The 24063-nt window shown below is 44.2% G+C and overlaps 1 protein-coding gene across 2 annotated transcripts in view; it reads right to left on the reverse strand.

Annotated features, from left to right (window-relative positions):
* Positions 1-5700: 5700 nt before the first annotated feature.
* scn2b (sodium channel, voltage-gated, type II, beta) overlaps positions 5701-24063 on the reverse strand; it is a 30766-nt gene continuing 12403 nt past the window's right edge. Inside the window, exons 2-6 of one of the 2 annotated variants that reach the window (XR_002471125.2) lie at positions 14558-14724; positions 12710-12920; positions 11386-11581; positions 10447-10517; positions 5701-8958 (exon numbers count right to left, since the gene is read on the reverse strand). Coding sequence is in view for 1 of the 2 variants with exons in the window: in XM_021587450.2 (XP_021443125.1) it covers positions 8931-8958; positions 11386-11581; positions 12710-12920; positions 14558-14724 (602 nt within the window). In the remaining variant the exon portion in view is untranslated. The remainder of the gene's footprint in view (positions 8959-10446; positions 10518-11385; positions 11582-12709; positions 12921-14557; positions 14725-24063) is intronic. The other variant, XM_021587450.2, reaches the window with a different exon arrangement.

The following is a 24063-nucleotide window of genomic DNA, read 5'->3' on the forward strand; positions in this document are numbered from 1 at the left end:
GTGTGTGTGTGTGTGCGTGTCTGTGTGTGTGTGAGAGCTGCTCTATATGAGGTGATTGATGCTTGTCATTCAACATGATGTCAACCTTGATCTGAGAACAGCTTTCACCCTGGCATGGGAAGTGTGTGTGTGTGTGAGTTTGTCAGTGCACGTGTGCTTGCGTGCATGCTTCCGTGCTTGCGTGTGTGTAGCGCGCAATGTAGGGGTCTCCCGGGGAAGGTGACTCCATAATGAGTTTGTAAATAAATCTTTCGATGATTAATATATAGAGGAAACTTTGCCAGGAGCAGTCCAATAATAGAGCAGAATTCACAGCAATAATGAATATAACTGTGTGTGTGTTAATTGAATTGATTATTATGAAAACACTCGCACAGTCCTCACATAACACATTACATTAGCACATCAGCAGTGGATCATCTTCTTGAATTATTAATTGTCCCATATAAATAAAACCACCATGTTCACCACAATGAAATAGTTTTCACTGATGACGGACGTAAGGAGCTTCATGAGTGGTTTGATAGGGGCATCTTCACTGAGGCAGTGACAGTGCTGTAGAAGTGACACGTTCCTGGTGGGATTGACGGATTCATGAGTCTGCACCTTCCCACCACACACACATAAAACACATGTGCACGTACACGTGTATACACACACACGCAGTCCTTCTGAATTCAGGACGATGTGACCTTGGGCTAGATATTGCAGCATCATGTGTGTTGAGGAAGAGGGGCGGGGGGAATTGGGAAGGGAAGCAACTCCCATTATGTAGTCTGCAGTATAGCGCTGGGCAGAGGACGGGAGGGCGGGTGTGACTGCTATCAACTCAGAGAGATATGAGATATGGGAGAGAGGAAGGGAGGGAGGGAGGGGAGTCGGGCGGTCGAGACTGGATAGGTGAGACCATGGCGTGTGGCGGGATGGTTGGAATGGCGATAGGGTATAAATGAAAACAGTTTAGGGAGTATATTTGGGGGAACGGACAGTGAAGAGAGTGGCTATAGTGGATGATACGTGCCCTAGTATCTATAGCTCTCATGACTTGGAGCAAGGAAAACAACACAGAGTTCCCGGGATTCAGAACTCTGTCATTGTGCGCTGTCGCTGGACTTAAACGGGACAAACGTAACATTTGGATTTCTGAAGCACACAATGGAGCCCTATGGAGTATGAGAAAGAAACGCATAGAGATGCTGTCACGACTTCCACCGAAGTCGGCCCTTCTCCTTGTTCGGGCAGCGTTCGGCGGTCGACGTCACCGGCTTTCTAGTCACCACCGATCCATGTTTCGTTTTGTTTTGTCTGTATTACACACACACCTGGTTTCCATTCTCATATCACGTTCCTTATTTAACCCTCTGGCATACATTTCTGTTCTGTCCGTGACTGTTTATTGTCGTTAGTGGTTGTGTTTTGTGCGAGTGTATTTTGTATGTTCCTATTTGGAATTTTGCTTGATTCTTTGAGAAAACTCAGTTGTGTTACTCAATACCTGTGCCCTGCGCCTGACTCCGCTATAACTCTGCACCAAATCGCTGACAGATGCCCCTCACCTGGAGACTGAGCGAAGAGTAAAGCACTGGGTGCTGAGGAGAGGGAACCATAGTGATCCTAGGAAATGACTGTCTGTAATTCTATGGACGGAACAACAAGGTGGTGGGACGGACAAGAAAGGGATTGCTTCCCTCTACTACTGTGACTGAGGGGAGCATGATGAAGCAACACTCTTTGGTAGAGTGAGAGAGGAGGAGAGGGTTGGGCAGCGGACGGATGCAGAGGGGAGGGGAGGGGAAGCGAGGGAGGACATGATTGGAGGACAGCTGGAGGGGAGACAGAGGAGGGAAAGTCTTCAGAGACATTTACGCATATAGAATGCTCAGCCCTGACCTAGCATTCACGCTCCTTAGTCTCTCTCGATCATTCCGTCCCTCTCGGTCTCTGCCTTCACTATGTCCCCTCCCTTTGCAAAGGTAAAATGGTGCATCGAGCCTCGCCTACCTGAGATTTAGAACTGTGACCTTAGCCATCCCAGTAAGAACTCAGGGAGACATAGAAAGGAAAGGAGGACAGAGCTGCTCTGCCCCCCCCCCCCTCCCTCATCATCCCTCTCTCCCTGCCTTCCTCCCGTCCACCCTCTGCTTCTCCCCCTCCCTCTCTCTATCACACACACACACGCACGTTCTCTCTTCCTCGTAGCAGCCAGTGCATGTACGGGGCTCAGAGTAAGGCCTATATGCGAGGACACGGATGAAGATAGGTTGGGCTGTAGTTCTCATTTTTGCTCCTTCGTTTACTCTTTGTTTTGCACGTGTGGTGTCCGTGAGATTGTTTTATTTCTTTGTTTTCCGCCACGGGGACCTTGACAAGGTGAGTGACCGTCTTGTCTGAAGTTCTGAACCACTATGTTGTGGCAAAGGTGAAAGGTGTTGTAGCCACACGTTCCTAATTGTAGTTCTACTGCTGTACGTTCAGTGTTTTGCGTCGTGTGATGGTGATCAAATGTGTGTGTGTGTGTGTGTGTGTGTGTGTGTGTGTATGGGCGATTGCTATGCGTGTGGAGTAAAATAAAATGATGACCGGTTCTGGAGGTAGTTTATCCAAATGATATGTTCTTGTGTAACGGCTGGCAGTGGCATCATTGTGTAAGGAGCAATACTGTGTGTACCTATAAGTTCTGATAGAGGTATTACTTGCTTTATTGCAGTTCGCTGTTGAAAGGGCAGTATTGCAGTATGTCGTGAATTAGGCCCCAAAAAACATCAACTTTGTAAAGTGAGTCTTCTCAGGTGACCTCTCAAGATAACTTCAGCATCTTCATTTTCAGCACCACGTGGTGTGCTTTTATGCGGGATAGTAAGAATTTGCATGGAACGTTATTACCACAGTGCAATGTATGTAAACCGCGTTCAGCCAATAACCTCTGTTTGTGGCGTACATCATTGACAAAAACCTGTCCCAAGTGAGAGTGACGAGTATGGCTTCTAAAGAGCCCGAGAGACGTACTGTTCAGTGAGATGGACTGCGGTGTTCACGCTGGTGTGTTTAGACGTTGGAGTCAGTATGACTGTAGTCGAGCAAATGGAGTGCAGCATGTCAGAGATTCAATAACTCCATGACGGGCTACTGTGAGACATCAGCGTGAAATGAATGGTTTCCGCTGATGGTTTTTTTTTTTGGGGGGGGGGGGGGGGGGGGGGGGCAACCATTGACCCAAACATCTGACGATTTGACTGACGTAGAAATCTGACCGGTGATTTCATGCCAGGATCAAACATGTTGGATCTATCTTGGCACGGCACTAAAATGAAAACATCTGGGCTGTAAGAGTCGCAGCAATTTTTTTCTGATGGACACGATCCGCCACAATTTGGACGCAATCGTCGCATGGGCACAATGCATTTTGGGGAGTAGACATAATCTTTTTTTTTTGCAAGACAGGATGTACCACTAGATGTCCTGTCAGGTCATCATGGTGGATATCGAGCTTTTATGCTTGGGATGGGTAAGTTGTTATGTGCATTGATGGCTAACCCACTAACAATTTGATAACACCGTAATCATCAAGATTAGACAAGTAAAGATACACTGCCGTGGTTGTTTTTAAAAGCAGTTTAACAGTATCATTCAGGAGGTGTTCGGAAGTCCAGGTCGCTGGCTTTGCTTAAACACTGCAGTCAGATATCTGTTTTGAAATGGCTGGGGTCCAGGTGGGATTGTCCTCTGTCGACAGTTCCAGCATCCACCACCATGTTCTCTAGGGAGGCTTCCTCAGACCTGCCCAGGGCCTTGGTACTCTGGGGAAGAGGAGGCTAGGACTCATGTGGGGTTGACTATTTTCATGATCAATTGTGACTGGGCTATTTCTTCACGAACCAGCCAGAGTAATCCACAACGGAGCTGAACTTATCAATAGGCCACAACATGGAGTTCTCTCAAGTGGGTAAGACTAATCTGGTCTAGCACTGAGAAGCAACAGTCATGTATCTGGCGCTGCGTGTCTGGGTAAGTTTGTAACTGTTAAATGTTTTGACGCTCATTGTTAATATTTCTCAAGAGCGGTTTGGAACTATTCCATACTTTCCTCTGAAAAGTACATATATTTTTTCAGTTTGTAAAAATAATAACTTAAATTCATCATTGGGCTTGGTATTCAGACCCAGTTCTGTTGAGGTATGTATTTTATAATCAGCATGACTAACAGTCAGTAGCTGCAGGCTTCAGAGAGGGAGACTGATTTTCTCTTGATCAGGATTTCACAGAATTGAGAGGCTTTTTTTTTATTTTACCTTTATTTAACCAGGCAAGTCAGTTAAGAACAAATTCTTATTTTCAATGACAGCCTAGGAACAATGGGTTAACTGCCTGTTCAGGGGCAGAAGGACCTTGTCAGCTCGGGGGTTTGAACTTGCAACCTTCCGGTTACAAGTCAGTTAAGAACAAATTCTTATTTTCAATGACGGCCTAGGAACAATGGGTTAACTGCCTGTTCAGGGGCAGAAGGACCTTGTCAGCTCGGGGGTTTGAACTTGCAACCTTCCGGTTACTAGTCCAACGCTCTAACCACTAGGCTACCCTGCCGCCCGTGTTTTAAAGGGGAGCGGAGGAAGGAGAAAGAGCGAATAACTCCAATGGGATGATGACTTAAGAGCTGAAGACTGGAGAGCTGGAGGAATTAGAAGTATTGTGTGTTATGTAATGCAGTTAAGATCCCAATAGAGAAACCAATAAATAGCTTGGCTATGGTCTTCCAAGTTGTATATTCTGAGACCAGATTTACTGACGGCTATTTAGGAGTTTTAACTGTTTCAGTAATACACTCCTGGCAAAATACTCCAGCTTTTAGTTTTGGCAGCTCCCTCTCCTTCCACAAATACACACCTCCAGCACACGCACACACACACACACACACACACACACACACACCTATGCCTATACCTAACTGACTCTAGGGCAAACGGCTGAGGTGATACAATTGCTGGCACTGGACAGCAGCTGCGGCATTTTTGACCTAGTATGTCTGAGTAGGATTTGACCTGTGCAACGGAGTACTTGTGTGTGTCTATAACTGAGTTTGTGAGCATTCATTTGTCCCCTTCAATCCTGTCTGTGCCGGAGACCCCTCAGTTGGCTTATCAAGCCACAATCTGCAGTGACCTTTTGACCTTGCTGTGATCTAAACCCCCGCCAGGCCTATTTATTAAGAACCCTCCCACTGAGACCCAGATACCTGCACTACGAGTATTACACATTCATCCTCTGTCCCTCTCCTCCTCTTTCCCTCCACCTTCCCCCCTCCCTTCTTCTCCAGGCTCCAGCAGAAAAGCTGACCTTCCTCCCTCTATTTGTCTCACTTTAAGAGAGCCAGAGGGAGAGAAAAATGGAAGTGTAGAGCAAGAGAGAGAAAATCTATCTGCAGCTTGAGTCACAGTCCCCCCCACCACCCCCCCTCTCTGCCCAGCAAGATTAAGTCTTTGGATGTTTCTACAGTGCTGCCCAATGGTAGTAGCTACACGCAGCACGCTGGTGCATTGGCCATAACCCAGCCTCCTTACAGCCTCCACACTTCACCTGCTATAATTAATCACCCCTTCTCACCAGTAGTAATTCCACGGCGCAGTTTTAGAGCTAATTTGCCAGGGCTTAGTAAAAAAAAAGAAAAAAAAAGAAGCTAATTTGCTGACAATAAAATGCACACTGTAATATTTATGTACTCATTTTTATTTCAAAATACAATATTGATTACAGCTCATTCTTAGAGACACAGTGCAGTGCAAGCATTTCGGGTGTCCGGTGCGAGAGGGCCTGGTTAGAGCCATGCGTCACAGAGGAACACTGCAGTAAAAACATGCATGATCACACAGAGACAGACAGGGGAAACTCCGGGACCTCCACTACTATCCCAGCTAGCTACCCAGCATTCAGGACTCCAGCGGAGATGTCAGAGTGAGTGACAGGAGAAATGGAGGTCATGTTGATTTCATTAGGCTACACATTTTGTTTCCTTTTGTTTTCGGATCATGTGCTTTGTCCCCTACCCATCGGTAGCACTGTGTGTCTGTGTGTGTGTGTTCGTGTATAAAATACAGTACAATCTAAATTATAATTTTTGGGGGGTTAATTCTTGAGGTACCATCATTACTTTGGAAATTAAGTCTGATTGTGACCTAGAGATATATTCTCTGGTTAGGACAACAAGCTTCCCAGACTTCTAACCATGCATCTAGCTGATGTCTCAGACTCCATACAAACTGATTAACACCACAGTCACAATTGCACAGAAGTTGAATTAATTCATATAGTAATTAGTAATGAAGTCATTCTAGAAAGGGAGCGTGTAAACCCTACAAGTGGAGATCAGCATGTACCTTCCACTGTTAAATTAATGATCTTTCAGACGTGAGCTCCCCAAACTTAGGCCAACTTACCAAAGACCAAGTAATGATGGCTACCAGAACGTCAACAGCTAGGACAACCACAAAGTCACATCATAAAGTACAAATTACATAACTGCGTGGTACAAAATTCAACAATGTCAAAATACAATACTCAATCAAATGAAATCTAAACTAGGACGGATCTGAGGAGATAAATAATAAGAAACAAAGTGTGCAAGAAAGAAGCTTCAGCAGTGAATAACGTAAAGGCAGACTATGAACGCAGTGCCCATTGCAGAGACAGGGACAGACTGTCTCCAGATGAGGTAGGGCACTCCTGGGCACAGAATCAGCGTGGCCCCCGGCTTTAGGCCTTAAAACCACATCAGACAACACCAGAGGCACCCAGTCATATTCTGCCAACCTAAAGTCACACTCCCATAGGCTATCTGCTCCCTCAACACTGTCTGTTGGAAAATACAAAGCCAAGACGTTTAAACACAAGGAGCAAATGAAGGTAACATTTGACAAATTTTCACTAAAATAAATAAATGTTACTATTTTAAGGTTGTGATATTGTTTAGCAAATCCACAGTTTATACTTTGTGTGATCCTTCACAGACTTACATACATTACAAAACTTGTGTGATAATGTAACGTAAGCCCTACATCTGTGAGGGTAGTTTCAAATTCAATGTGCGAGAAGTGGAATGATTGATTGTATATTCATTTCATTAAGTAGTTGCTACGTCCACTTGGACATCTCACGTTGTCTCCCAAATACATTCACAACCAGTGCAATACTAATATAGCTAAATATGTAACATCCAAAGAACATCCAAGATCAATTACCTCAGAGGAGAGAGGCCTCATACATTCCAACATTGATAGTTTAAGACAGTGAGGACCACACGTAAATAGCGACAACAATCAAAGCACACCTCTAGAGTACCGCTTGGTATTTGGTCAAAACGTATAAATATATGTATCCGATATAAATTTTTCTCTATTGTACTTTTTTTTTCTGTTTTCCCTGAAAGTGCTCAGCTTTTATGTATGTGTAGGCCTCGGCGTGTGGACTTCTGGTGTGCAAAACAGCTACACGGCTGTATGTGGTGTTTGAAGCTTATGTGTTGGATCACGTATAGTCAATGTGTCTGTGTGCTCATTTGAGTGTCAACGACCAACTAGGGCCGGACATTCAGGTGTTGTGTAAGGGTTACTGCACGTGGACAAAAGGGGGACATCATTTGGGGATTGGGTTTTTTGTACAATGTCAGTTAGTATATAATGTCAGACCATTAACGATCCATCCACTGTAGACAGAATTGTGCCTGTCTTAATGTGTGCAAAAAAATGCCATGCTTATGTATGATATTGTACTAGCTTCATTCATAGCGATACACATGTGTGTTGTTTCGATGTATGAGCAAGCAACACAGGCTAAAATATCATATTGAAGCAAGGGTTCAGAAGAGTTGACTACTGATAAAATCATGCCTGGCTTCTCCATTAAGGGAGACTCTGAGTTTGAAGGAAAGACACTCGGACACTAAGGACACTAAAACACATTCTCAAATACACACACACACACACACACACAAACACACACATATTCACACATGTGTATACACCCACACTGCTCGTAGTTACGTCTGAAGGTCATTCAGCTTATACCCTGTACATAAAAACTAACACACACAGCCAAAAATCCACCCACAGCATTCTCACACAGAAAGGTAGAATTTGGACACACACACACGAGCTGTCAGAAAAAAAGGGAACTTTTTTGCCCCAGCCATTATGCATCGCTAAGTAATGTGATAGAGCAAGAAAATTAGAGCGAGAGAGAGTGAGCGAGCGAGAGCAAGCGAGAGCGAGAGAGAATTATATGATTTGGAAGTAAATCATTTGTTATCCAATGGTGTGGCAAGTTAGAAGACAACAATTTAAGAGAGTGATACAGAGAAAGCGAGAGAGAGAGAGAGAGAGAGAGAGAGAGAGTGACAGAAAGAGAGAGCAGGATCTTTCCCAGTAATCACGGATGTCAAACCATCCATTTACTCTACAGATGTAGGATCTTAATTTGAGCCAGTTTTCTACAGCAGGAAAATAGTCCTGCAGCAACAGGAAATGTGAATGATTATGTGGATTAGAGTGAATTTATATTTTTCTAAGAGTTGATGCATTTTCCATTAGTGAAAACTTCAGAAGCCTTTTAAAACCTCCAATACAATACACATTTTAAACATACTGCATTGTAGGAAAGTTATGCTGCTACAGGGGGATCAAATTAAGGTCTTACATCTCTATCTTAAGCTAAACCACAAGCGAGAAAAAGGGGAAAGAGGAATGTCGTTTGGAGACTGCCGTCTACTAGTCGCCTACACCTTTTGTGGCCCCCCGTCGAAGAAGATAGGAGATAAGACTGACTGAAGATAGAGGCAGGGGTGGTGTGGGTGGCGTGGCTGGTGGCTGGGGCTTCCCATAGAGGAAGGAAAGGAGGCGGCGTGGGCTGAGGCAGATGCTGGACGAGGATTCAAGCAAGGGTCACTATACATCTTCAGGCAGGAATGCTTTCCTGAAGGTTATGGTTCATCGGAAACAGAGAGGCAGGGAAAGAAGAGAGCAGAGATATATATATGAGCTCAGCGATTCAGTACATACAGTACCCCTAATACCAACACACTAAAGAGATGTCTCACAGAATTAAAGTCACATAAGAGTAGAAGACAAGATAGTTGAAACATCTAGGTCAGTGCTTCCTAAAGTAGGCACTGGTTGTCTTGCCAACCAGTGACTTGTTTTTAAGCTGATTTCCATGCTACTGTTGTTGTACAGTATTTACATCCCACTGTCGGACCAGGGGGAAATGTTGGGACATATACTAACTTGTACAATCCCATACATCAAAACACAGACTGCAACACACACACACATCACCGTATCACATTGGCTAGGACCACAATGTAAGCACATCAATAGCTACTGTGCAGAAACAGGAAGGGGTTGATATCTCATAGAGTTAGTGTGGAAAATGTGTTAGCTACTAGTAACTCAAAACCTAGTTAAAACGCACAAACACATTGACCTGAGACATGGCTGTAGATTGCTATAGCTTAAAAAAAGAAGAAGCTATGACACACACATTTGTAGACGCTCTACATACTATCTACAGACATTTCAACTAACGCTAACCCTATCTCTAACCCTAACCTTAGCTCTTATCGTAACCCTAAACTTAACTGCTTACCCCAATCGTAGATCTAACCTTAACCCTCACCCGTATTCTAAACCTAAACCTAACCCTAACCCTAAACGTAACCTTTAGCGAGAGGTTTCTTATCAACAGACAGTTTGTTGATAGAATGAGCATGAAAATCCAGACTATCCAAATCAAGCGGGACCCAAATTCATCTTGGAACCTAGCCATGTGTCAGGTCAAACAAACAAGAGTGCAAACTAATGGACAAACTCTAACTTGAGATGCAGTGAGCACGTGTAACTTTTCCTTCTTCGCGAATCATGTTAGACGACAGATTTGTGCAGACAAGTTCTGTGTTTGTGTCTGAAGCCAGGCTTGAGCCCTACAGGCTTTCAGAATCAGAACTGATCAGATCTAAGGCCCGGAAGAGAGATAATCAGGTAGAAAAGAGGTAGAAGGGAGAGCAGACCAGAGGGGGAAAGGCAGGATAGGATTGACCATTGTACTTGATGAGATCAGGACTGAGGTTGAGAGTGAGAATGTGTCTCAACAGTCCTTTCCATGTCTCCTGTCCTTCATGACCACTGACACATGAGATCACGTTGATTTAATCTATCGTCCTTTCACATCAGTGGTCATACAGGAAATGAGCCAAGGATAGACTATTATTTTGAGACTGTCAGGACAGAGCCTCGTATTTAAATATCAAACAGAATTTGAAGTTCCCATTACATGGTAATGAGAGAGAGGGATGAACAGCAAGGTTTGGGACAAAGGAAAAAGGATGAAGGCCATAAGTGGCCACTTCTTCTTGGCTAACTGGGGTCACATGACCAGCACAAAACACCAATCACAGATTGTTACCAGCGTGAGGGAGGAGGTTGGGCTCCAGCGAACCTTGGGCCTCCAGGACCATGCAGGCCGGTTATAGCTGCCTGGCTCATGGCAATATAAACACACAAACATACACACACATGCACACGCACACACATACCCGCAGGAACACACATTCAACATACACACAAATAAAAAAAAGAAGAATAAAAGAAGGGGAAGAGGGGATATTTGTCAGCTTTGTTCAACCACAGCCAGGGTGGTTTCAAAAGAAATGTATGAATCCACTTATACATTACACCGGACATATTTCTGGAATGTGTTTCCATAACATCTATATTTTGTGAGGTTTCTGGGGTTATTCCAGAATGTTGTGGCCTGTTAGGTGTAAAGTATGGACCACCCTGTCAGTGCACATTCTATGGACAGCTGAAAGAGAAAGGGAACTGGAGTGGATTTCAAGACTCTCCGGGTTTTGCCTCAAGAGCATTGCCTCGAGTAGACGACAGAAAATGAGAGAGAAAAGGACCAGCAGCAAAGAGAAAACAAAGAGAAGGAGAATAGCCTAAATCAGGGGACACATTATTAGAATTTCACAACCTTGAGAAAGAGTTAGAGAGTAAAACAATATACAGATGTAGGATCTTAACATGATCACCGTGTGGCAGGATAACTTTCCTGCAATGCAGGACATGTTACACTTATTTGAGGTTTAAAAACTGTTTCTGAAGTGTGCAATTTCTACTTAGAAATTTCAGAATGGATTTTTCCTTATAAATGTGTAAAATCCAAGAGAAATGTCCATTAATTATAACACACAAAATAATTCACATGTCATGTTGCTGCAGGATTACTTTCCAGCTGTAGCAAACTGGCTGAAATTAAGATCCGACATCTGTAGAGGTGATCTTGGAAGAGATCGACGTTCTAGAGGAGGATGGGTAAGTTAAAACAAAGAGGGGATCTCACTTGGTTCCCTCCTCGGGGCCCCCCTCTGCATCCAGCTTGCCCTCTTCCTCCATCTTCTGCTCGTCAGAGATGAGCTCCTGTTTCTTGTGACGCCGTATACACTTCACCACCACCATGGACAGGATGAGCAGAGCCAGCGCACCGCCGACTGACGCCCCGATCGCAACCGCTATGGTCGAGTCCCGCGGGGGAGGCACTGTGGAGGGGGAGAGGAGAGGGGAAGAGGAGGTGAGACAGTTCTGTAGATGGAGTGTATCGTTGGCAAAGGGCTGATTAAACCACAGTGTGAGGAAACAAAAAAAGGACAGCAATGCCCTTTTATGTGTTGGTGTGTCATCATGCATATATGTGTGTGAGACCATCATTTGTGAGAGGCAATGATTCTGAGGTGAGCTGGGTTGGCACGCCCATCAATATTTGTATTACATTTTTTTTTATTTAACTAGGCAAGTCAGTTCTTATTTACAACGATGGCCTACCCCCCCAGCCAAACCCTCCCCTAACCCCGACGATGCCGGGCCAACTGTGCGCCACCCTATGGGACTCCAGATCACAGCCGGTTGTGATACAGCCTGGGAATGAACCAGGTTCTGCAATGACGCCTCTAGCACTGCAATGCAGTAACTTAGACCACTGCGCCACTCGGGAAGTAAATAAGTAAAAAGCTGTATAAGTGTTGAGTCATCACGTTCTGGGCTGAAGGAAGGTTGAGACCAAGGGAGAACAGAAACACAAGCAGATGAGGAACTGAGGGATGGAGGGATGGATTGGTGAGTGAATGGATTGATGTATGGATGAATAAATGGCAAGACCAGGGTACATGCTAGCACACAAGGCCAGAGTTGACCACAGATTAGTGCTGAGCGATCAGTGCTTTTTGAGGTCGTTTCGGATTAGGTTTTATTATTTAAAAAATTATCCCGGTTTTCGGTTTCAACTTTTTTTTTTTTAACAATAACTACACAATGCTTTATGTGGGTTGAATGCTCTAACAACACAGAATAAAACGGCCAATAAAAATCCTATGATGTTAGTGACCGCCCATTACTGCTTTTCACTTATCAACCATCATTTATTCACATTACTTTACTTTATTATTATATTCCAAGTTACCACCTCATCTCTATAGAGCTGCTGCCTATGCGGTCTGATGAAATCACGATGTTCGTAGATCTTCAAAGCATACAAGGCGTACTTTTATGACTGCTGAATGCCAACGATCAATCACTGAGATCAACTATTTTCAGGCTCGCGAAGAGACTGCTCAGTAACTTGCCCCCTGTCCCTGCTATTGCTTGCTCCCTGCCTTTCCCCCTGCCCTTACATTCTGTGACGACAAACATGTTGATGATTCCGTGGCCCTGGATGCGGTCGGGGGGGTTACGGACGTAGCAGTTATAGACGCCCTCGTCCGACAGCTGGACATCAGAGAGGGTGATGGACAAGTCGTTCTTTTCCAGGTTACCCACAAACTGCACCCGGTCACTGAACCGGTCTGTCCGCAGGGGCATCATCCCCTTCTTATAGGTCATGAACTGGAAGAGAGAGGAGGAAGAGGGGGATTAGTAGAAAGATAAATAAAAACAACATGTTTTCTGTCTAACCCAGGACTCCCTGGAAAACAGTGGCAATTGTTACTGAGTACAGATGTAGGACCTTAATTTGATCACTCTTTTGTTGCTGAGAATTGTCCTGCACTGCAGGAAATGCAGATGAGCTTTGTGTCAAAAGCTTGGACACACCTATTCATTCCAGGGTTTTGCTTTATTGTGACTATTTTCTACATTGTAGATTAATAGTGAAGACATCAAAACTATGAAATAACACATATGGAATCATGTTGGAAGCAAAAAAAAGTTTTAAAAAATCAAAATATATATTACATTTGAAATTCTTCGAAATATATATTACATTTGAAATTCTTCGAAGTACATTTTTTGAATTTCCTTCCTTCTTAATGCGTTTGAGCCTATCAACTTTAAAACATGAAGGTGAGTCAATCCGGAAACTTTGAAAGTTTCTTCAAGTGCAGTCGCAAAAAACATCATGCACTATGATGAAACTGGCTCTCATGTGGAACGCCGCAGGAAAGGAAGACCTCTGCTCCAGAGGATACGTTCATTAGAGTTAACTGCACCTTAGATTGCAGCCCAAATAAATGCTTTCACAGAGTAACAGACACATCTCAACATCAACTGTTCAGAGGATACTGTGTGAATCAGGCCTTCATGGTCAAATTGCTGCAAAGAAACCACACCTAAAGGACACAAATGTGAAGTAGAGACTTGCTTGGGCCAAGAAACATGAGCAATGAACATTAGACCGGTGGAAATCTGTCCTTTGGTCTGATGAGTCCAAATTTTTGATTTTTGTTTCCAACTGCTATGTCTTTGTGAGACGCAGAGTAGGTGAACAGATGACCTCCGCATGTGTGATTCCCACTGTGAAGCATGGAGGAGGAGGTGTGATGGTGTGGGGGTGCTTTGCTGGTGACGCTGTCTGTGATTTATTTAGAATTCAAGGCACACTTAACCAGCATGGTTACCACAGCATTCTGCAGCGATACGCCATACCATCTGGTTTGCGCTTAGTTTAGTTTGTTTTTCAACAGGACAAATACCCAACATACCTCCAGGCTGTGTAAAGGCTATATCACTAAGAAGGAGAGTGATGGAGGGCTGCATGAGATGACCTGGCCCCCACAATCGCCCGACCTCAACCCAATTGAGATGGTTTGGGATGAGTTGGACCACAGAGTGAAGGAAAAGCAGCTAACAACTGCTCAACATATGTGGGAACTCCTTCAAGACGGTTGGAAAAGCATTCCAGTTGAAGCTGGTTGAGAGAACCAGCTTAAATAAATAAAATGAAATAAAACACATCGAAATAGATGCAGAAAGCATGGCATTAAAAAAGCAGAAAGAGAGAGGAGAGAGAGTTGACAGGAAAGCTGAGGATGGAGTATGCAAAAGAAGAAACAAGATGAATCTTACTGTATATCATGGCAGAGTCAGGAGTATGGTGTCCATTTTAGCCTTACACCTTACCCTTCCTTGAGTCAGTCCTCACCTTACTTGAGTCAATCTGAGCCAGAGGGTGTCCTAAAATGGACACTGTGCATCGGCCTGACATTGACACAAGACAAGGGCAGACACACGGTCTGGTCTCTCACCATCTCCTCAGTCTCGTTGGTGTTCTCCTGGTAGGTCCAGTTCATGGCAAACTTGTTGACGTCCATCTTGTAGCAGGAGGTGAAGATGCACTGGATCCTCACCATGGTGCCATTCAGGACGTTGATCTGGTTATGGACCAGGACATCCATACTGGACACAGGGCAGGCTAGGAGAGGGAGGGATGGATTGAGGGGATTGGTCAAGAAACATAGATGTGCTAAACATAGATGCCCCCCCCCCCAAACAGCTACTCGCCCAAGCCTCCCCAGCTTCTCCTTTACCCAAATCCAGATAGCAGATGTTCTGAAAGAGCTGCAAAACCTGGACCCGTACAAATCAGCTGGGCTTGACAATCTGGACCCTCTATTTCTGAAACTATCCGCTGCCATTGTCGCAACCCCTATTACCAGCCTGTTCAACCTCTCTTTCATATCGTCTGAGATCCCCAAGGATTGGAAAGCTGCCGCAGTCATCCCCCTCTTCAAAGGGGGAGACACCCTGGACCCAAACTGTTACAGACCTATATCCATCCTGCCCTGCCTATCTAAGGTTTTCGAAAGCCAAGTCAACAAACAGATCACTGACCATCTCGAATCCCACCGTACCTTCTCCGCTGTGCAATCTGGTTTCCGAGCCGGTCACGGGTGCACCTCAGCCACGCTCAAGGTACTAAACGATATCATAACCGCCATCGATAAAAGACAGTACTGTGCAGCCGTCTTCATCGACCTGGCCAAGGCTTTCGACTCTGTCAATCACCATATTCTTATCGGCAGACTCAGTAGCCTCAGTTGTTTTAATGACTGCCTTGCCTGGTTCACCTACTACTTTGCAGACAGAGTTCAGTGTGTCAAATCGGAGGGCATGTTGTCCGGTCCTCTGGCAGTCTCTATGGGGGTGCCACAGGGTTCAATTCTCGGGCCGACTCTTTTCTCTGTATATATCAATGATGTTGCTCTTGCGATTCCCTGATCCACCTCTACGCAGACGACACCATTCTGTATACTTCTGGCCCTTCCTTGGACACTGTGCTATCTAACCTCCAAACGAGCTTCAATGCCATACAACACTCCTTCCGTGGCCGACAACTGCTCTTAAACGCTAGTAAAACCAAATGCATGCTTTTCAACCGTTCGCTGCCTGCACCCGCACGCCCGACTAGCATCACCACCCTGGATGGTTCCGACCTAGAATAGGTGGACATCTATAAGTACCTAGGTGTCTGGCTAGACTGTAAACTCTCCTTCCAGACTCATATCAAACATCTCCAATCTAAAATCAAATCTAGAGTCGGCTTTCTATTCCGCAACAAAGCCTCCTTCACTAACGCTGCCAAACTTACCCTAGTAAACTGACTATCCTACCGATCCTCGACTTCGGCGATGTCATCTACAAAATAGCTTCCAATACTCTACTCAGCAAACTGGATGCAGTTTATCACAGTGCCATCCATTTTGTTACTAAAGCACCTTATACCACCCACCACTGCAACCTGTATGCTCTAGTCAGCTGGCCCTCGCTACATATTCGTTGCCAGACCCACTGGCTCCAGGTTATCTACAAGTCCATGCTAGGTAAAGCTCCGCCTTATCTCAGTTCACTGGTCACGATGGCAACACCCACCCGTAGCACGCGCTCCAGCAGGTGTATCTCACTGATCATCCCTAAAGCCAAGATCTCATTTGGCTGCCTTTCCTTCCAGTTATCTGCTGCCTGTGACTGGAACGAATTGCAAAAATTGCTGATGTTGGAGACTTTTATCTCCCTCACCAACTTTAAACATCTGTTATCTGAGCAGCTAACCAGATCGCTGCAGCTGTACATAGTCCAACGGTAAATAGCCCAATAGCCCACCCAATTTTTCTGCTCTTTTGCACACCAGTATCTCTTCCTGCACATGACCATCTGATCATTTATCACTCCAGTGTTAATCTGCAAAATTGTAATTATTCGCCTACCTCCTCATGCCTTTTGCACACAATGTATATAGACTTTTTTTTCTTATTGACTTGTTTATTGTTTACTCCATGTGTAACTCTGTTGTTGTCTGTTCACACTGCTATGCTTTATCTTGGCCAGGTCGCAGTTGTAAATGAGAACTTGTTCTCAACTAGCCTACCTGGTTAAATAATGGTGAAATAAAATAAAATAAAAAAATAAAAAGTAGTGAGTTCATTCACAAGAAAGATCATTCTGATTACACACATATGTACCGGAGATCGTCACTTAAACAAACTGCTATCTATTTCAAAGGTCATTTGTTTCTGGGTCAGTGAAGTCCTCTGTAAAGCCATCAGCAGAAGGTACAATAGTACGTAGATAGAACCATACTGTAGTAACACCTAGCAGTGACTCACTCCTGCACCGGTTACTCTGTGCCCTGAACCATACTGAAGGAGCTGCATGCGAACGAATGCTTAGACAGCACTTTGAACAGCCAGAGTGGTTGAAGCAGTGGTTCAGCTGTAGGCACAGAGGAATTCAGCCCGGTAATTCTGCACCGTAATCATTCCACTCATATTTGTGACGGTAATCGTTGTTTGGAGATTGCGGTTATTGCGGCGATGGCTTATCCACGGGAACGGGCTAAAGCGTCAGAAAAAGGAGTCTGACTGGATCTCCGGAATGTGTAACTCATTGAGGCACTGAGGCAGAACTGTGCTGTATACCTGTGCGTGCCTATAGTGTTGTGTCTGTGATCTGCGTATGATGACGTTGCACAGTATTATCTGTTTGTGTGTGTATGTGTGTGTGCGTTTGTGTGTGTTGTGTGTGTGTGCAGGGCCGGCACCAGAACAAATCAGTTGGATGGGCCTTTGACATCCATAGGTGGGCATGTTCTTTCACTGGACCTCCTATTTGTGCACACGCTTGTGTTGGAAAGATTTTTCAAATACTGAGGAACACTACTGACTCAACACTGTACACGTCAGCTACGACAGCGACTGAAATGACTGCAACACTTAACAAAGAGCTGCAGTTACTGACCCTGAACCCTAAACCTCAACCAAATCTCGTAATGAATCATGTGGAAATTGAGCAAGTTGACGCGACTAAACTACTTAGAGTAACCCTGGATTGTAAACTGTCATGGTCAAAACATATTGATACAACAGTAGCTGAGATGGGGAGAAGTCTGTCCATAATAAAGCGCTGCTCTGCCTTCTTAACACTATCAACAAGGCAGGTCCTACAGGACTAGTTTTGTCGCACCTGGACTACTGTTCAAACGTGTGGTCAGGAGACTTAGGAAAATTGCAATTGGCTCAGAACAGGGCAGCACGGCTGGCCCTTAGAAATACACAGAGAGCTATCATTAATAATATGCAGGTTAATCTCTCCTGGCTCAGAGTGGAGGAGAGATAGTCTTCATCACTACTTGTATTTGTGAGAAGTATTGGCAGCAGATAATGGAGATCCATAATAAATACAAATACAAGGCGAGAGCACCAGTCTCTGCCACATGGACACATTGATACACTGTGGTCCATTGGCGGCTAAAGAAACGAGGGCATAGAACTCGGAGATAGCCTATAGGCCAATGCAGCAGTAGGCCTATAACTTCCATCGTTGACTAAAAGAAAATACATAGGACAGCCTACAAAATAAAATGAATAGAAAATATCCAGGCTGAAAATGCCGGTTCTTTCAATCACATTCATCTCTCTACTACGCCTTCCTTTGACTTGAGTTATTGCTAGTGATGTATAAAATCATCAACTGGGTCCGGCTACGAACTTGTAACATTGTATCAACAAGCCTATTTCAGGCCATAGCCTATTTCCCGCGCCAGTGAGCTTGGGACAGACAGCAGTTTTTACGAAGTTTCCACTGTATCATCAGATCATGATCATATTTTGCTCTTTCACACGGAGGCTTGGTGATCAACGACAGTCGTGATGGAAAGATGTTTCAAATACTGAGGAAGTATAATTCGCAATGGATGTTAAATAATACATGTAAAAAACGGACTTAGTTTACAACGCATGGGGTGAAGAAAGAATTACTGAGAAGATCAGCTTATTCGTGGTGGAAATGGTGAGTTAAGACAATCAGAATGCAGCAGGCCAGGTAAGTTACTGTAACTGCATTAATAGAAATGATTGTAGTCAAATGACGGGGGATTAACATTACATTTGTTGGCCTACTGGTGACATACAGTCGTGGCCAAAAGTTTTGAGAAGGACACAAATATTAATTTTCACAAAGTTTGCTGCTTCAGTGTCTTTAGATATTTTTGTCAGATGTTACCATGGAATACTGAAGTATAATTACAAGCATTTCATAAGTGTCAAAGGCTTTTACTAACAATTACATGAAGTTGATGCAAAGAGTCAATATTTGCAGTGTTGACCCTTCTTTTTCAAGACCTCTGCAATCCGCCCTGGCAAGCTGTCAATTAACTGCTGTCAATTAACTTCTGGGTCACATCCTGACTGATGGCAGCCCATTCTGTTATAATCAATGCTTGGAGTTTGTCAGAATTTGTGGGTTTTTGTTTGTCCACTCACCTCTTGAGGATTGACCACAAGTGCTCAATGGGATTGTGGTCTGGGGAGTTTCCTGGCCATGGACCCAAAATAACAATGTTTTTTTCCGCAAGCCACTTAGTTATCATTTTTGCCTTATGGCAAGGTGCTCCATCATGCTGGAAAAAAGGCATTGTTCGTCATAAAACTGTTCCTGGATGGTTGGAAGAAGTTGCTCTCGGTGGATGTGTTGGAACCATTCTTTATTCATGGCCGTGTTCTTAGGCAAAATTGTGAGTGAGCCCACTCCCTTGGCTGAGAAGCAACCCCACACATGAATGGTCTCAGGAATGCTTTACTGTTGGCATGACACAGGACTGATGGTAGCGCTCACCTTGTCTTCTCTGGAAAAGTTTTTTTCCGGATGCCCCAAACAATCAGAAAGGGTATTCATCAGAGAAAATGACTTTACCCCAGTCCTCAGCAGTCCTGTGCCTTTTGCAGAATATCAGTCTGCCCCTGATGCTTTTCCTGGAGAGAAGTGGCTTCTTTACTGCCCTTCTTGACACCAGGCCATCCTCCAAAAGTCTTTGCCTCACTGTGCATGCAGATGCACTCACACCTGCCTGCTGCCATTCCTGAGCAAGCTCTGTACTGGTGGTGCCCTGATCCCGCAGCTGAATCAACTTTAGGAGACGGCCCTGGCGCTTGCTGGACTTTCTTGGGCACCCTGAAGCCTTCTCCTTGAAGTTCTTGATGATCCGATAAATGGTCATTTCTTACTGGCAGCAATGTCCTTGCCCGTGAAGCACTTTTTGTGCAACGCAATGATGACGGCACGTGTTTCCTTGGAGGTAACCATGGTTGACAGAGGAGGAACAATGATTCCAAGCACCACCCTCCTTTTGAAGCTTCCAGTCTGTTATTCAAACTCAATCAGCATGACAGAGTGATCTCCAGCCTTGTCCTCATCAACACTCACACCTGTGTTAACGAGAGAATCACTGACATGATGTCAGCTGGTCCTTTTGTGGCAGGGCTGAAATGCAGTGGAAATGTTTTTGGGGGGATTCAGTTCATTTGTGTGGCAAAGAGGAACTTTGCAATTAATTGCAATTCAACTGATCACTCTTCATAACATTCTGGAGTATATGCAAATTGCCATCATACAAACTGAGTCAGCAGACTTTGTGAAAATTTGATTTGTGTCATTCCCAAAACTTTTGGCCACAACTGTACAGTATGTCATGGGAAATTGATAAAAAAGAAACAATCAAAGGGCAAACAATTCACACAATGTATCAATGAATGCACAAGAATAGGCAGGAGACAACTGAGCGCATTCTGGAGAGTTGAGTGCATGCATTCTGGAGAGAGACGAGCCATATATTTCCTGCACACCCCTCCCCTTCTTCTGGTTGCAACATTTTAAATTATTCTCAAGACACATTATCTTCACACGTTTTAGGTGCTTTTCACTGACTGCCGCAACTCAATCAGCTAGACCTATTGACACACCCACTACCCAAATTGCGGGCTTCCCAAATAGTCATAGGCGTACACATTTGTCATTTAAAACAATCCACAGTTATTTTTTATCAAATAAGCTAATGATCCTCTGTGGCTAAGTCATGCTCTCTGGTGAAGTACTTTGAATGCTTTTATTTAGACAGGAGTAAATATGTAATTTTGCAAAACATAAATGTTATTTTAAGGGAAGCCATTATCCTAACAGTGCTCTGTGCACCCGCCAAACATTCCTTTCCAATTCTCAAGAGGCTGAAACCAGAGATTAGCATATAATGACAAGATGCTCATGTCTCCCCCCTAACCATGGGAGTCGTTGTCCCAAAGGCGGTAAGGCAGGCGACAAGCTTAGGTCTGCATATTATGCGCATAGAAATGCATTGGGCTTACTCTGGACAGCTTTTGGCGAGAGTGAGCCCTCTCGCTTCACCTCTTCCTCTCTGCTGAATCTCCACCGGATAAAGAATTGGAATGAGCGAAGCAGCGCCCCTCTGTCTCACTATATGTAGCCCATGTATCTGATGCTGTCTGGACCAAAACAGTATGGCAGGTCATACTATTTCTGTCCAGACAGCATCAGATACATGGTCTACACATAATGAGACAGAGTGGCAGTGTTTTGTTCGCTCGGATGCTTCATCTGAAATTGATGCATTTTTCTCTCAGCGCACGTCTCGGTCAAATAAATGATCGATATTTCAATGTTTTATTTGGATGGGCAAGGAGGATGGGACACGCCCCCTAAGACCCGCCCTTAAACGACGGCCCTGTGTGTGAGTGCCTCAGTGGGATGTGTGTGTGTATTGGTCTGAGTGTGGCAGTTAGTGAGTACAAGCACGTGCGTGATGGCAAGGGTGGGACGGGTGCGTTTGCTCGGCTCTGCACCAGTCTGCCGAGTTTTGTGTTACTGGACAAGCTCCTCCTGCTGCTGCAATCACTCTTCATCGTACCGGGTCTCTGCAGCAGCTAGACCCTCTAATCATACCCTCATATCTCTCTCTCTCTTTCTCTCTCTCTCGTTCTCTCTCTCTCTGTTTGTGTGCTGTAGTGGTGCAGTTAGAGTCCTTCGGATCACTCACTTCCTCCCTCTCCTCTCCTCTCCTCCCTCCCTCCCCTCCCTTCCTCTCTCTGAATCAGGTGTCATCTGGAAGTACCGCATTACAGCACCTGCTTAGAGAGGAGGGAGGGAGGGAGGTAGGGACAAATAGGCTGACATCCCACAATATACATACAAGCATGACGCATCCCCCCCACACACACACATATGTGTGCTCACACATTTACCACACATTGGCAAACATATGCACACCCTGTATGTCACACACACACACACACACACACACACGCACTCAGCCTTGCGCATTATTCTTTACTGATGCTATGTCAATGTCTTCACAGCCTATGCCTATTCCCATTTATCTATATACAGATGTAGGATCTTAATTTGAGCTAGTTTGCTACAGCAGAAAAGTTATCCTGCAGCAACAGAAGAATCAAGGCCAACATTTTAAAGAGGAAATTACAAACTTTTGAAGCCTTTTTAAACCTTGAACACATTACAAGTTTGTATTTCCTGACGTGCAGGAAATTCTCAGCAACAAATAGTGATGAAATTAAGACCCTACATCTGTACTGTATCTAGCGCATCTGTAGGGTGAGTACATTCCCACACTGAGGAGGGGTTTACTTGACAGTATGTCTATCACATCCTTTAATAAACATACACAATCAGCTAATCCCATTCACACTTATTCAGCTGAAATGTCTGAATGACAATCAAAATCTACATCTCCAATGTAATGGGAAGCAATTGGAAGCTACTGTGGCTCCCTGCCAATACTAAGAGACGAACTAACCTAACCTGAGTAGCATCTGGTTCTGCAGGGGGAGTCCAATGAAAGTCCCCTCTATCTTTTGTGCAAGAGGCTTTGGTTGGGAATGTTACATCACGTCAGTAGCGACCACGTATGATGAGTCGACATTTATCACACATGAACATTGAGCTACTTTTTACCCGCTTCTACACTGCTGAAGGTACTGTCATCTCTGGTAATATGCGAAAAATAGTTAAACTCTATCTTGAGTTGTACATGTATGCATGTACATGTTACTGGGAGTTAAGAATATGTCTGATGCTAAGATCATTGTCTCTACATGTACTGAACTATACTAGTACAATATGTGTAGTATTCTGAGAGAGAGATTATGTCATCCTATAAGGCAAGTCTGTAAATGGTTTTAAACACCAACATATGAGCCAATGCTTTTTTTTCTGCACCACTCGATCCGCTATTTCAAGGCAGGAAATACTGCAGTGTACCGCCCTCTCCCTCCCTCCCTCCGTCCTTCTTTACTCTCCCTTACTCTCCTCTCCTCTCCCTCCCTCCCTCAGCACACCCGATATCTCCCTCCTCTCTCTGTCTTTCAGCTTTTTTTTTCTGAGGCTCAAGGTCATTGTAAAAGAGAAGGTAAAGACTAAGGTTGTGGCGGTCACAACATTTTGTCAGCTGGTGATTGTCAAGTAAATAACTCTCGGTCTCAATGTAATTTATAGTCAATTAATATAAACATATTGAGCATTTTTTAAAAACATTTATTTAACTAGGCAAGTCAGTTAATAACAAATTCTTATTTACAACGACGGCCTACCCCGGCCAAACCTGGACAACGCTGGGCCATTCGTGCGCCGCCCTATGGGACTCCAAATCACGACCGGATGTAACACAGCCTGGATCTCCTGGCTTCCACACATAGCCTGCAAGTCAATGACGCAGACCTTTGGAACGTCTACATTTGAACATTTCAAAAGACTCCATGTAATACAGCTTACACCTTCACAGTAAATCCATTATTTATTTTAGACAGGTCGAAATAAGCATAATACGAAGAAAATGTCATCTATTTCAGAAAAAAAGAATAGCATACTCTGCGTTGTCCTTATGTTAGATCCTGATCTGGCTATGCCAAGTGGCTGTGGAGTACACCAGTTAATTTAGCAGACAAGATTTGCATAGAATTCTGTGGCATTATTTTATAGTATGAAGAATACTGTGTTGAGCAGTTCTGTGTTGAGCAGTTAATAAAGAAATAGGTACACCTAGATGCTTCATTTAGAGTAATTAATGTAACTTTAGTTGTTCTACAAACGCTGGGCTATATGTTCTGATTTTTAATACATTGTAATGCGAATCTAATGATGATTTGAAAAAGTAGCTTGAAAGGCATGTACACACTTCAGGCTGTACACACTTCATCAGTCTCTCATTCACAGTTTTTGACAATCACTTGACAATGCCTTGAATTTCATGGTGGTATCCTCTTTGTGTGTCTTTAATGCACACTAAAAAAATCCATGCCTTTTGCGGCCAGTGGCCAGTGGCTGTTTTAAGGCAATGTTGTAAAGGTTGTCTTCGTCATCTGACGACGAGTATGAAATATCGGACCAATGCGCAGTGTGGTAAATGTCCATGTTCATATTTATTTAAACTCAGAACACTAAACAAAATAAC

The sequence above is a fragment of the Oncorhynchus mykiss genome, chromosome 27 (assembly GCF_013265735.2).
Source record: "Oncorhynchus mykiss isolate Arlee chromosome 27, USDA_OmykA_1.1, whole genome shotgun sequence".
NCBI classification, from domain to species: Eukaryota; Metazoa; Chordata; class Actinopteri; order Salmoniformes; family Salmonidae; genus Oncorhynchus; species Oncorhynchus mykiss.